The sequence below is a fragment of the Varanus komodoensis genome, unplaced genomic scaffold, assembly GCF_004798865.1.
Source record: "Varanus komodoensis strain SLA01 unplaced genomic scaffold, ASM479886v1 scaffold5, whole genome shotgun sequence".
Taxonomy (NCBI): domain Eukaryota; kingdom Metazoa; phylum Chordata; class Lepidosauria; order Squamata; family Varanidae; genus Varanus; species Varanus komodoensis.
The window spans coordinates 9,511,180-9,525,716 of NW_025336087.1; the positions used below are offsets into that span (position 1 = coordinate 9,511,180).

General features: G+C 37.9%; 1 protein-coding gene across 6 annotated transcripts in view; it reads left to right on the plus strand.

The window, feature by feature from the left end:
- Nucleotides 1-14,537, plus strand: part of MAST4 (microtubule associated serine/threonine kinase family member 4) — a 268,657-nt gene that overhangs the window by 200,983 nt on the left and 53,137 nt on the right. For 5 of the 6 annotated variants that reach the window (XM_044446093.1, XM_044446094.1, XM_044446090.1 and 2 more), the window contains 5 exons: nt 2,346-2,424; nt 4,918-5,075; nt 8,920-8,995; nt 9,562-9,771; nt 13,728-13,829. The exons of the other annotated variant lie outside the window; for it this stretch is intronic. In XM_044446093.1, coding sequence (XP_044302028.1) covers nt 2,346-2,424; nt 4,918-5,075; nt 8,920-8,995; nt 9,562-9,771; nt 13,728-13,829 — 625 coding nt within the window. The remainder of the gene's footprint in view (nt 1-2,345; nt 2,425-4,917; nt 5,076-8,919; nt 8,996-9,561; nt 9,772-13,727; nt 13,830-14,537) is intronic. 6 annotated transcript variants of the gene reach the window in all.

A 14,537-nucleotide genomic window follows, 5' to 3' on the forward strand; every position in this document is an offset into this window, starting at 1 on the left:
TACTTCAACCATGGAGTCTGTTTACTCTGTTAGGATTTTAACTGAGAGCAGAAATCCTGGTATGTTGATGTGTGGGCAAAGATTGAGACCATCTACCCAGCATAGCTCTCTGTCTTTAAAAGGCAACAAAAGCCTAATGAGTGATGTCAGGGCTTCTCTGGTGCAGTCACTTCTTATTATTCCAGCTCATGTTGCTCCTGTAGTCTTCTCTGGCATCTATCCTTATTTTTCATGGGAAAGCATTAGAATGGATCAGTCATCCCAGTCTCCTGGGATGTCTCTATGTCACAGCAGTATCAAAAACATCATTAACAGAATAGTCGCATAAATGTGAAATAAGTAGCAGCCTCTTGCACTCTGAGTTGCATTTAACTAATAGGGACAAACTTTGATCAACTGGTGCAAACTTAGCAAGTTGCATTATTTAGTAATATTTCTTTTGCACTTCCTAATTTTAAATATGAAAGTAAGATTCTGTATGAAGTGCCACATGAATTGAGTTGCCATATATTTTGAAGCTGTTGATACAAATTGTTATGTACTTGTATTTATCCAGTTCTTGTTCCACTTGTGTTTTTTTTTTAAAAACATTTTGATACGATTATACTGCAGTCATGGGCATCGAAATGAAAGGTAATTGTCGTGAAATTTCATCACTCCACTTTTGTGATGTGTTTATATGATTGTAAATTTCCTTTCACCTGACTAGGATTGCCAACTGAAAAGGAACAAATGAGCCCTGTTTTCTCCTGCAAATCCCTGCAAACTGGGATTCCCCCCCTTGCTGCTGGCCCATTTGCAGCCTCAATAACTTTATTTCAAAACTATTTTAAATTTGCATATGAATATGACAAAGTTTAAACTGTCTCCCACCTGCCACTAGGGACAGCAAGGAGCATCATGCACCACTGTGCTGTTTCCCTTTCCTGCTTATATCCCCTCCTGACATTAATAAAGTGATTGCAAAGAGAAAGCCTCAGCTGAGTGGTAGCTGACCGCATCTCATCCTCAGCCAGGTTTCTTCAAGTGTACCTTGTTAATCCTGTCTCCACAAGAATGCCTATGCAGGTCCATTCGCCACTGCAGCCAGCCTGCTTATGCAAAGGGATGTCATCACAGCTATCCCAGGAAGCGCCTACATCAATGAGCTTTTAATTACCCATGTAATCCTGTTTGTGACTTGGCCCTGGTAGTCTGAGGTTTTGCCTAGTTATCTGCTCTGCTTGTTGGTTATTTTCCACTCCTGTCTGTGGTGCAGCTGTAGTCAACGTAAGTTGTAATCTGTGGGAGTCTGAATCATGTGCTGCTGGTGTTGCTTGATGGCAAGGAGTTACAGACACATGCAATAGACATACTTGCTAGATCACAGGATCCCCAATATTTTTGGAGGCATGAGCAAATTTTAGAAACTGCTGGTACTGCTAAAAACATGACTTCCATGAGAATGTGGCTAGGGACATAATGGCTGCTGTCAAAAGAAGTGAGGGTGAGGAGACAACTAGTGAGACTAAAGATTAGAAGGGAAGGAAAAATATGGTGAAAGGTAGAAAGATGAGCAACAGTAAGGACAGAAGCTAGGAAGGGAATAGTGAAGTAAAGAGGTGGGGGAAAGAAATAATGAGGCCAGAAGCTGGGAGTCATGAAAAATACAGCTGTACTGTGAGGAGTAGAAGAGTGAGACTAGGAAGAGAGAGAAAGAAGACACTTAGGGGTGGAGAAGAGAAAGCAATATCAAGGAAAGGTATTGGGTGGAGAGAAACAGTAAGGCTATGTATAATTGCTAGAAAGTTGTATTTTCATTTATAGACATTGAATATGCATTTGTTGTTCTATCCAAATCTATTTACATATATTCAAAGAACAGCCTTTTGTAAGCTTTGCAGGTCTTTGTGGCTACTGCACTGCAGCCTCTTCATGGGCACCATTGGAGGGTTGCATGGCATTCACAGGCACCATGCTGGGTATCCCTGTATTAGTATTTATATGTGTTGCTCAGATGGGAATTTAAGTTGGCAATCTTATGTCCAGTGTTTCCTTCTACCCAAATATAATATTATGAAAACGGTTGTTTTAGAAGTCAACTCTGGATGCATTTTAAATACCATTACATATATGTGATATTTAAGTCTTTTGGTAATGTGTCATTCTCTTCCTCCTCTTCCTTACATATTATATAATGGTCACTCATAGATTATTTCACGTGCTCTTAAAAGCCTAATATAATGCTTGCTTATGAATTTGTATTTCCTTATGGTATGTCATTTCATTCTATACACTTTGCTCTAATAGCCTTTCTATAATAAAGTTGCAAATGCTTTATGTACCTGAACTCAAATTCCTAACAGGACTGATGGACGACGCTGGTCACTGGCATCTCTCCCTTCCTCTGGCTATGGTACAAACACTCCCAGCTCAACTGTTTCAGTAAGTGACTTGACTTCTACTTATAATAGCATGTCAGATTTGTCCCATGTAAGAATTTTAAAGATAAACATGGTCTTTGGCTAGTATTTAGGGTTTAGGAGAGCCAGTGTGGTATACTGGCTAAGAGCATGGGACTGGGACTTAGGCAGCCTGGGTTCTAGTCCCTGCTCAGCCATGGAGTCAACTGGGTGACCTTGGGCCAATCACAGACCTCAGCCCAAACTACCTCTCAGGGTGGTTGTTGTGGGGATAACATTGAAATCAGCTGGATGAGAATGATATAAGCTGCTTTGAGTTCTTTAAAAAAGAACAAAGGCAGGATCTAAATCAAATAAATAAATGCTATTGCTATTTTGCTAGAGATTGCTTACACTAGCACTACATAATTTATATTGGTAGTCATATTGCATTGGATACTGTCCCTGTGTTTGTGTCAAGCCCATCACCTTCAGCGTAAGACCTTTGGGTGCCTGAGCCACTATGAAGTAGCATGCTAATAAGTAAACCCCTGCTGTCTTCATATTTATATTAAATATTAATCTTAAAGTGTAAAGATCTTGTAAAGAATGTGATTTACATTTCCTTTCGGATCTTTGAACTCCAACAAGGTCAAAGAACTGGAAGGAAATATAAATTGCATTCAAGCCATTGTTTGATTGTTAAGAAAACACACGTGCAATGCTTGGTTCCCTCCCTCTTGTCCTTCGGCTGGCAGGCTTTTTCTTATATTTAGGTAAGCATTTTGCATGTAGGTTGGTCTGCTGCTAAAGGTGCATTATTGGATTGGAAGTTGCTCATTTCCTTCAGTGTTGTGTTTTAATAGCATTTTGATTTACTTATTTTTATGTTATTTGTCTTAATCTTGACTTTACTGTGTTGAGAAATGAACACAGTATGTACTTTGTCATTGGGAAGATGACTCTGCCTAAATAATGGATCAATCTAAAGCTATCACCACAATCCGTTTATATTAAATAAAATGTATGCAAGGATAGATCAAGTAAAATTAATAGAAAACCTGTCCTTTTTATGGCTCTTTCATACTTTAAGGCCACTGTCATGCTGCTCACATAATAGTGGGACCCATTGCAGAGGGAAGCTAGTAGTAAGACAACCAGAAAGAACAGCAATTCTCATTTCCAAAATGGGGCAGATCAGTGCAACTTACAAAATGGAGCTCTGTCGACCTGTCCTTTTCCAAAAAGTAGCATTTGCTCTCATTTCTGGGGTTGCTTTTGAATATGACAATTCCTGTTTCACTAGTGGTATGTTCCATGGGCAAAAGAACTGCTGGCAGTGCAGGAGCCTTCCATAGTGACAGGTAATTTTCAAGCAAGCAGTTTTTCTTTAGGATTTATTAAGATATTTGCTTTGTTAATTTGACTACCATGCAGTTGATGAACATGCTTGGAGTCCAAAATAGAAAATTCTATTAGTCATGTCTTTAAAAAGATGAAGGATTGCTGCATCTGGTATAATGTGCCGGAAGGAAACTAGTTGCAACTTCCACTAATGTGTTTTTGGAGCAAAATGAACGGATGTGTGTTTGTCCCAGTGTATCTTTACTACATTGAAGTGATATCCATTTAGGAAACAAACATGAATTTTCAGAAGGAAAACTATGTTAGACTGTTGTAGTAAAAACAAGGAAGAGGCTTGTGGCACTTTAAAGACTAAGAAATGTATTTTGGCATAAGCTTTTGAGGATGCTGCCCACAGTATTGCTTGAATCTCCAGTTTCAAGTTTGGAAAACTATTCCAATCTCCCAGCTCTGGATCAGAACTCCAATTCACCCCCCCCCCCCACACACACACACCTTGTTCAGAAATAAGTCATCTGGCTGGTTCTCCAAGGTAGCAAGAACACACTCAGAGAAGGACTTTAGGGGGCTTTCACAGGGGAGAGAGGGTAGGGGACCAGCACTGGGCAATCCAAGCTGGCTTGGTGCCCATCATCTTCCTTACCGTACATTCTGAGGTGCCACTCTTTGCCTGTTTTACTGTGTGGGAGAAGCACAGAGGTGAACTTCCCCTCCTCCCTCCTTCCATCCTACAGATGCTATGCATAATAAACACAATTTTGGATGGTTGCAAGCATCCAGATTGGATTGCACCTTTTATGTCTAAGGTACCACAAGGCTCTGTTATTTTAATATGTAAGAAATGGGCATTGTTTGAAAAATAGGTTCTGTAACTTCCTAATACAGATAAACCCCTTTATGTATCAATTTATCTTGAAAATTTCATTGTGGCCTTTTAAAGAAAATATAGTAAAGAATCCTTTAAATGCAAAGAGTGAGATAATACAAATGAAAGTTTCTTCATGGGGGTAAGAGGTTTTTTTTTTTTTTTTTGTATAATGTAATTGGTTTTAAGAGATTCAAAGTTATGAAAAGCTTCGGATGGGGATGTTATTTTGTGTCCAATCTGTGCAAATGTTTCAGATGTTTTCAGGGCCATGGAACAAATTAATGTTGCACTTGTTCATTTTAGTCATCCTGTTCTTCCCAAGAGAAGTTACATCAGCTACCATACCAGCCAACACCAGATGAGCTACATTTTTTGTCAAAACATTTCTGTGCCACTGAAAGCATTTCCAGTGATAACAGATGTAGAACTACTCAAATGAGGCCACGATCCAGAAGCCTCAGGTGTGTTAACCTTTTGAAAGTAAAAATAATAATTTAATAACTATCATAAAATCATGATTTTATAAATCTCATTAGGCTTTGAGGCTTGTACTAACACTTAATAGTCAATAAATATCAGGGTTGATTGTTTCTTACGCTGTTTTATAAATGTGCATCTGTTTCCAAATGAATTTCCACTGATCCTTTACATAGTTTTATGAAATAATGGCCTTTACTATCCAGTTGACAATATTCATTTCAGTAATGTTCTAGTATAACATTATCCAAAATATATTTGATGCACCAGTACAAATGTGTCAAAATATTTGGAAAACGTGAAGCGTATCAGCCTCGTCATTAAAATCCACTGTGTGGCACCATAAATGATTCAGAATTCCTAACTTTATAGACAATATGGTTTGGTACAAGTTTCTTCTGGACACATTATGGTAATTAATAAAATGGTACTTTCATGATATGTCAAATTGTGAGATATTGAAGAGAGTGCTTGATGAGTTAAAGTTAATTGGTCTACTTTTTTTTTTTAAGTTCAAAGGACTCATGTATTAAACACTTTAAGTGTAGCTTGTTCACAAAAGGAAGAAATGTGACATGCTACTCAGTTCTAGTAACTGTAGTAGAATATTAGCATTTGGAACCACTCTTCCTGTCACAAATATGGTTCTTAGTTACTAATCGCTTCACACTTCCATAGTGATTAAAAATAACTGCAAGTCATGCTCTGTTGTACAAAACCAAAAATTCTAAGCCAACTCAGCCTGCACCACAGTTGGTGGGCCCCAATACAAGTGTTCAGGCTAAGCTTCAGGTTTGGATTAAAGTTGAGAAAAACTGGGTTTATATATACATTTGGGTGCCTGGAAACTGTCCATATTGGGCAGAAAGAATGAGCAGCCATCAAGAGCATCAACCTTTTGGAAACATCTCTGAACTTCTACGAATTATACCTGCATATTAGTGTTAGGGTAATGCTTTCTTTAGGGATAATGTTCAGAGAGCCCAGATCCCTTTGTATGTCCAGGGAGTGTAAATACTCTAGATTGTGGAAACAATGCAAGCAGTCAACAAGAATTCTTGAGTGCATGCTTTGCATATTTTGATTCAATATATAAGTATTATACCTTGGTGTAGGGTTGAGGTTAAACGTCAGGTTAGGGTTCGGAAAATTTGGGTCCAGGGTATGCCTGCATGTTAGGGTTAAATGTCAGGTTTACCCTAAGCTTAGGAAAACCTGGATCCTTCTGCATGCCAATGGGGTTAAACTAGTCTCAACTATAAGTATATAGTGAACAAGAACACCCTGCTTTTGTCTTTGTGCATGATGTATGAAGGTGTAGAGAGGGGGCCCAGCTCTCACACATTACCATCTGCTCAGATAGATTCCTCAGTTTCCAACATGGTGGAGGGGCAAAGGTGGGCTTTGAAATTTCAGGGTTACCAAGTAAAGATACTAAGTAAAGATTGGTCTTGCTGCTGGTTTATAGTTTTATTATTTTATTGGTTGTTGTTCATTGGTTGTTTATTGTTGTATTGTGTTTATTTCCTCCTGTCATATTTATATGGTTGAATTTATATTGTATTTTTATTCTATTATGTTTTATGGTTTTAATTACTTTTGTATCTGTATTTTTATGATTCCACTATGAGTCACCCAGAGAGCCTTTGGCTATGGAGTGGCATATAAATGCAGTAAAGACAGACAGACAGACAGACAGACAGAGCATGAGAACCAGCTTTCCTTAGAAAAGGAAGAAGACATTTCAGAACTGAGTAAGGAGGAGGTTGAGAGGGAGTTCCTTGACCCTGTAAAGATATGAAGGACCAATTAAGAAGGGTCTGATCCTGGAAAGATAGATTCCTGCCATCTACCTTTAAGCAGAACCCTGGGGCTGGAGCTAGGTTTTTCTAAAATGGAGGAAGGAGAGGATGTTTCCGTTTAGATTTAGCTCTTTACATCTCATCTCAACCTGCACACAAAGCTCTAATAAAGGATAGCGTTTCTAAGGTTTTGTCCATGAGTTCCAGAGAGGAAGAAATGTGTGGGGGATGATATTCATTCCTGAGACAATGCATGGTAATAATACCTGTGTCTGTTGCTTCAGGTTAGGAGTAGGTTTATGGAAAACTAGTTCCCTATGCATGATCAGGACACTGAAAATAGCTAGATTGAGCAGACAATGAGATTGCTCAACAAGAAATCCATGAGTGCCATCCTCTGGAGGTTGTCTGCATAGGGATTACACCTGCATCTTTGGGTTGGGTTCAGCTTCAAGGTAGGGTTAGGAAAATCTGGGTTTCTGTGGTGTAGAAATAGCCTAGACTGTCAAATCAAGTGCTGACCATGAACAATCTGAGTGTGGTTTTTGTGCATGTTGTCTGAATGTGCAGGGATTATACCTGGGTGCTAGGCTTTGGTTGAAGCTTAGGGTACACAAAGCAAAACAAGGAAATCCCACTCATGTGAGTGCAACAGATCTCCTGCCCCTTTCTGATCTGATAATCCAAAGTAGGCCAAGTCAGGTTTGTTTCACAGGCTTCTGTTTCTAAAATGACTATGCAACGTGCACTGGTGAAGCTTGTGCACATAAGCATCCCAAACCCCATATGGCTCTAGCATAAACTGTGCAGAATCAGCCAACTTGCATTAAACCATAATTTGCACAAATTGGCTGATGCTGCATAAATCAGATTAGAGCCACATGGGGTTTGTGGTGTTTATTTGCGCAAATATCATTAGCTCTTTTCTGTTTTTTTTAAAGTGGAAATTCCAGTCTGTCTTAAAGATAGAGGTCTGCAATCTGTTTCACCTTGTACCACAGAGATCAGGTGCCAGCACAGGGCTAGCAAACCAGAATCTAGGGGGCCAAATAATGGAAATGCACTGGATTTTCACTCACTGTCATATTCTGCACATATCCATAGTGGAAGCAATCATTCACCACCTCCGTGTTATGATGCAAGAGCACCATATAATAGAATAGTTTAGTGTCTCCAACCTGAGTGCCTTCCAGATATTTTAGACTTCAACTCCATCATCTTTTGCTTGCATGGCCAGTGCTCAGAAATGCTAAGAGTTATAGTTCAAGATAGAGGGCATCAAGTTGTGAAGCCTGGAATAGACAATTTCAGTATATCTCACTATAGCCAGCTATTAAAGGTTCTGATTAATGTATTGCCTTTTAAACAAACGAAACATTTACAGTTAGGCAGAAATTCTCTATTGCATGCACATTTTCCCCCTATAAATATGTCACTTGGTTATATGAATCTTTGGGTACAGGCCCAACCAAATAGGCCAGGGATCAGAGAAAATACTGATAGTTAATATAGATTTAGGACTGTGTGTGCTCTAGAACCTGTTTACTTGTTCATGGAAACCTAATATAAATGCCTTAGTAAAGTTTACTAAGGTAATCTAAGGTTTAGTGGCATGGCCACATGCAGGAAATTAAGAGTGAACTTCTTTCCCAACAGATCTCATGACAGTGTTATTTTCATTAACTTCCAAAAGAGCTTAACTCATGTGAGGAGTTTTAAATTTGTATGTCTGCAATCTTAGCTGCATTAGGAATACAGATGTTCATATATGCTAAGGCTTTACATCTGATGCGTTATGTCAAACCATGGTATCATAAGAAGAGAGAATAGAATGGAGAATCATAGAGAAGTGTATTGGTAACTGACTGGAACGGTGAACAAAAGCTTGCCATACTGCAACATTCTGTTGCAAGTCTCACCTGCGCCATGCTAATGATGCCAACTGTGCAAAAGATTGCACATAACTTCAAAACCCCATTTTCAGTTCATTCAAGATTCAAGCTATAACTGCTTTGCTTGCTTGCAGCCCTGGACGTTCTCCTGCTTGCTGTGACCATGAAATAATGATGATGAACCATGTGTACAAAGAAAGATTTCCAAAGGTAATGAAGAATATTCATTGTATCCAGTAATCTATCCAGATAGAAATAGAAGTTTCAGGTTCTAAAAATACTCTGTTCTTAAGTTGCAGTTAAGACTCTTGATATAGCAGACTCTTGATACATACATATACAGTGACATACATTAAAAATCAAAATACATGGCATATTTGTAACATATAAAGTATTTTATAGAAGATAGAAATGAATGTTTCTACCCTTTATTTATTTACCATTAATACTATTTATTTATTTATTAGATTTTGTGTTTAGCTTTTAAGGCATGTCTCACAAAAGTGGTGGTACTACTCTTCTTTTGTGGATATATCTATTGTATATTCATTTTTAGTGTAGCTATTAATATACTTGAAGCTTCAGAGCTTGAGTACAAAAGAATTAAGTTTTACTTCTTAAGCGCTCATAGTTTTACTTACAATTAAAATTAGCAGCACAATATGTGCTAGTTAATTGACTCAAGTTTTGAATTTTATCCTACAAGGATTTTAATTTAAAAGCCCAAGTATGTATAATAATATAAAGATTAAATCTGTAAACTGTATATTGTATAGGCAACTGCTCAGATGGAAGAGCGACTTCATGAGATTATCACCAGCCATTCTCCTGACAACGTCCTTCCCTTGGCAGACGGAGTGCTCAGTTTCACCCACCATCAGATCATTGAGCTGGCTCGTGACTGCTTGGATAAATCTCATCAGGGTCTCATCACCTCACGATACTTTTTTGAATTACAGCACAAATTGGATAAACTCCTACAAGAGGTATAATGAACACAAATGTTATTTCAAAATTGCTGTTACGTTCATTTAAAGAAAATATAGCCTTGAAGATATTTATGGCTACTGTTCTCCAATTGTAAATATACATAAAACACATATAGCTCTTTAAGTGTGTCTGTTCAGTTCAGTGACCTTTGCAGCTGCCTAAGGGACTTCTAGAATGATTGGTTTATAAAGCATCTGAAACTAGCTTATATTATCATAGAATGTAACCCATTCATTCTCTCTGTCTCCTTTGAAATAGCCTTCTAATTTCCTCTGTTATACAGGAACGGAATGGTATTTGCTAGTATAATTTTACATAGATGAGAAAAAACACACAAAAGAAGCTAAAAAGTTACATATGTTGCTGATGTCAACAGCACAATTCTCTTGCATGTTAGCTAAGAGCGCAATCCTATTGGAGTGGCTTTAAGCTTTCAAAGTTGTAGGGTTACAGGCATCCAAATCAAAGCAGGAGAAGCGACTGAGGAGAGCTCACCTCACCACTCCCTCAGCTCTGCATTTTTACTAGGTGTCCATTTTAGTGGCAGCATTTCAAAGAGGAAAGAAAAGAGGCTGAAGTCATTTTTGAATACCTAATCTTCTGGCCTCTCTTGCCTTCCTGACCTCAGAGAACAGCCATTGTGGTTCTGGCTGTTCTCTGGCTGGCTGCCCACTGGCTGTAAGGGGGCAGGGGAGGAGGATCGGAACTCTGAATCTCTGTGGTTAAAGCACTTGGAGCAGGGAATCCAAGCAGTCCTATGGCCCTCCTCACACATTGTCTAGGATCCATTGGACTGTTTCCTTAGAGGAGAAGCAGGGAAGAAAAAGAGATTTATAATAACTGTGTTTTAAAATTAGCTATATTTTCACAATTTAAAGAAAAATAATTTCAATAGGATTCACAGTGCAACAATAAATGGAAGCCTTTGTTATCGCAGAAATGACTTTGGCTGTGGGCAGGGGGAGGGGGCAGGAATCCAGGAGGATACGGTTATGAATACCTAACTAGCCCTTATATTACATCCAGCATTGGAGGCAGTATGCCTCAATATTCCCATTTCTGGGGAATGTGAGGCTGTCGTAGTATTCTTGTCCTACAGCCAACAGGCACCTGTTGGTCACTAGGAGAACAGAATGCTCAACTAGAGAGGGCTTTGGTCTAATTCAACATAGCTCTTCTGGTGGTTTTCTGTTAATGCTACTGGTGTATCACAAGGATAGTAAGGTAGCTCCTTAAAATTTTTGTGTTGGGCGCTGTTTGAACAGATGTTCTTTTTAACCAAGTTTTTTCTAAGGCTATTCTTTGAGTCACTATTAATTATACTGCTATTTAGTACACCTTTGTTTTTAAATTTGTGAGAAAAAACAGGATTTGATCATTTACAAAGCACTGTGCATGCAAACATCTTAATTACTTTCTTATCACTGAAAGATTGGCTGATGAGCTACAAGTCAAAATTACTACATACGCTTATTTTTTCCCTGCCTGTGACCTGCAAATATGTATTTATTATGCAGTATAATTTGATAGCAAAGAGACTTGGGTATTGAAAAAAGTTGCAGTTTTAAAGAACATTTTGGAATTTTAATAACTGATTTAATAAGATGGTTTGCTATTATTAAATTATGTGTACAGGAGGTCCATTGGCTCCAGAGAACACTTGTAAATAATGTGCTTGAGCCAAAACTGAGCTTTTGTGGGTTTCATTTATGTGTCCTTCATTTCCAAATATAAAAACTCTCTTTTGGGCCACCTTGTGTATGTTCATCTCGAACAAATCTTTGTATGGAGACTGCTGTTTGTTGGAACTAAATTGTGGGAATACACTCTGGTTTCTGATGATGCATTTGTTGTCAGTTCCCAGCTGTGACATTTGGTAAATAGCTGTGTCTCCTGCTGCTTGGCACAATGTGATTGGTCTGCATGGCTAGGGAAGGCACAAGGCACCTGAGCAGCTTGATTTAGCTTACATTTTTGTAGTTCTGAGGTCAAGGTCAATTTGAGTTTAATATTTTCTTGCAGCATGCTTTTTTAACTTTCATGGAATCTTCTGTTCACAAGCTCACTTAATAGCATAGGTTTAAGCATCTGATCCACACAGAAATACATTCAGCATACTAATGTTTGCTAGTCAGACATAACTGAAAGATACATGTTCAGGGAAAAATGAACCTGTTCTGTTTCTTCCATTACTTTTTCAGTACAGAAATGCAAAAGTACATCAGTTTACCTTCAACAACTGAATTTGAAATGTATCAAGACCTTGATGTTCAATATTACTAGATTTATTACCATTCATAGGATTTGAATCCATGAGTTTTTAAAAATATGTAGTTTGAAAACTGTATCAGTTGCAAATAACATCTAAGGTAGTAAGGCATGTGTTAAAAATTATAACAATTTGACCTGTCTGATTCAACTGAACATTGAATATCTCTCCAGTACAGTGGTGAATAAGTCATGGATGTGATTTGAACTTTATCCTGCCGTTTCTGTTTTCAAACAAAGAAGTAGTTTTTGAGATATGAACAAAGAAACGTCAACATCTTTCAGCCTGGAGAAGCAACATATGGCTTCTTTGCATTCATTAGGTCTCTGAAAGTCTATTCTTTGTTGCTGGACAAAAAAAAAGTTTGAAAGAAATTTGGAATGCAGTATACAGCCTCTTGAAAATTCCTTTCCAACCTTTTTAAGAAGTAACCTTTTTGTTCCACTTCTTTCACATTATTATTTCTGTTTCTTTTCTGATTATCTATAGAATTTATTTTTTATAGCTCAAACGCCTCCCATATTCCCCATAGTGAATAATTTGCAGCTTGTGTGTAGTTTGCTGCTTGTTTCACAAAAATAGAAACAAAATGTTTATTTCTTAAGTAAATGATTATAGAACCACCAATCTTAAGATACTTATACTGGTCCAGCAACAGCAATCCATTTGCAGAAACAGGCTTTGGTATATGGATCTCCTTGCTAGATGGAAACTGTAGACATAAAATTGAGCTATACGGTGTTCAAGAATTTTGAAACCAGCATCTTTGCCTTTCAAGCAATAACTCTTGCTGGATGGGATCCTTATGTTCACCCTGAGCTGCTTGAAGGAATGGCAGGATATAAACCTAAAAATTAACATACATCTTTCTGGTAATTTGTGGTAGTATATGATGATATCTACTCACAAATTAAGTAGATGATATCTACTTAAAATCATACAGCTAACTCACTCAATACTTGTGAGTTAGCTGTATGATTTTAAGTCTCTTCTTGTGAAATAAACCCAAAGAAACACATGATAAAATTCAGCACAAAATTAAAACAAAGCAATAGCAACCTAACATAGTTCAGAATTATGGGGCCTTTTCCCTTTGACCTCAGAGAATTACAGGCATCCGATAGAACATAAGGCCAGGATTGCTGGTGTGTTTTTCCTGATCTGCGGATAACACAGACCACTGATTTTAGTCATCTATACCCATAGACCTTGCTCACAAGGAGGAGGAGCCAGAGGCATTGCTAGGGTTCCTTGTATCCCAGTGGAATGCCATTCCCTCCGTCCTCATCTCTTGGAATACTCCCTCAGCACTGGCATCTTTTGAAACATGTTTGGTGTGGAAAGAACATCTTTGTAAGGGAATATATTTCCAAAAGCTAGACCCAGGTGCTGCCAACTGTAGGATTACATCCTAAGCCATCTCTCCAGTTCCAACCTTTCACTTCCATAAAACTACTTCAGCCTCCAAAGAGCTATGTTCCCAGTTATGCATGTAAGATAGTTTTGGTTTACAGTTGTATTGGGTATCAGCAGTGCTGCAGGGATGTGATTATGTTGAAATGGTTACGTTGGAAAAATATTATATATATAATTAACGTCACCAATTATGTTTGGTTCTTCATATTAATATTTTCTTGTATCCAGATTTTAACATCAAGTTTAATTTCATGCCTTTTTTGACAGGCTCAAGAACGGTCAGAAAGTGGAGAACTGGCATTTATTAAACAGCTTGTCCGAAAGATTCTTATCGTCATTGCACGTCCTGCTCGCTTGCTTGAATGCTTGGTAAGATTGTACTTATTTTAATGTCTTTGAATATTTGGAGTACTTTTGAAAGTCATTTGGAATGGTTCCAAAGAATGAGTAGTGTGTGATAGTTTTATGCTGTTGCCTTTAGTAGTCTTATAGGATATTAAATAAATTAAAATATAAATATGGGTGCTATGTAAGTATTAAATAGTAGTGTAGATGTTTCTTCATTTGTCTTTCTATGTGACCAAGTGTGTGAAAGCTTGGGAAACAGAGCAAACATTTGTGGCCTCTTGCTTGAATGTGTGGGTTCTACTTACCAGCTCCATTTCTTGAATAAGAGACATTATTTTGATCTGTGTGCTGTTTATATACAATATATTTTATTTTTTAAAACATTCAAGAGTTTTTGTATTTTTCACAAGAACATACACTATGAATTAGTTGCTAAATTCTAGAAAACCATACTTCTACGCTTTAGCTCAGGGATGTTGATTTTTTTTCAGCCTGATGGCCAAATGTCATTTTGGAGTTCTCAAGGGGAGACGTGCATATTCCAGTGGTAAGCAGGGCTAAAGGTAGAAGTAGTGAAGCTAAAATACAGAACGTAGCAATGCATTAGCTTAAAGCTATAAATGCCAGTAACTAAGCCTTAGGAGAAGCACTTAGGAGAAGTACTTCAACCTTTTGGAACTGGGAAACCCAGCCCAGAAAAGCCAGGACACCAGGAAACATTTGATACCT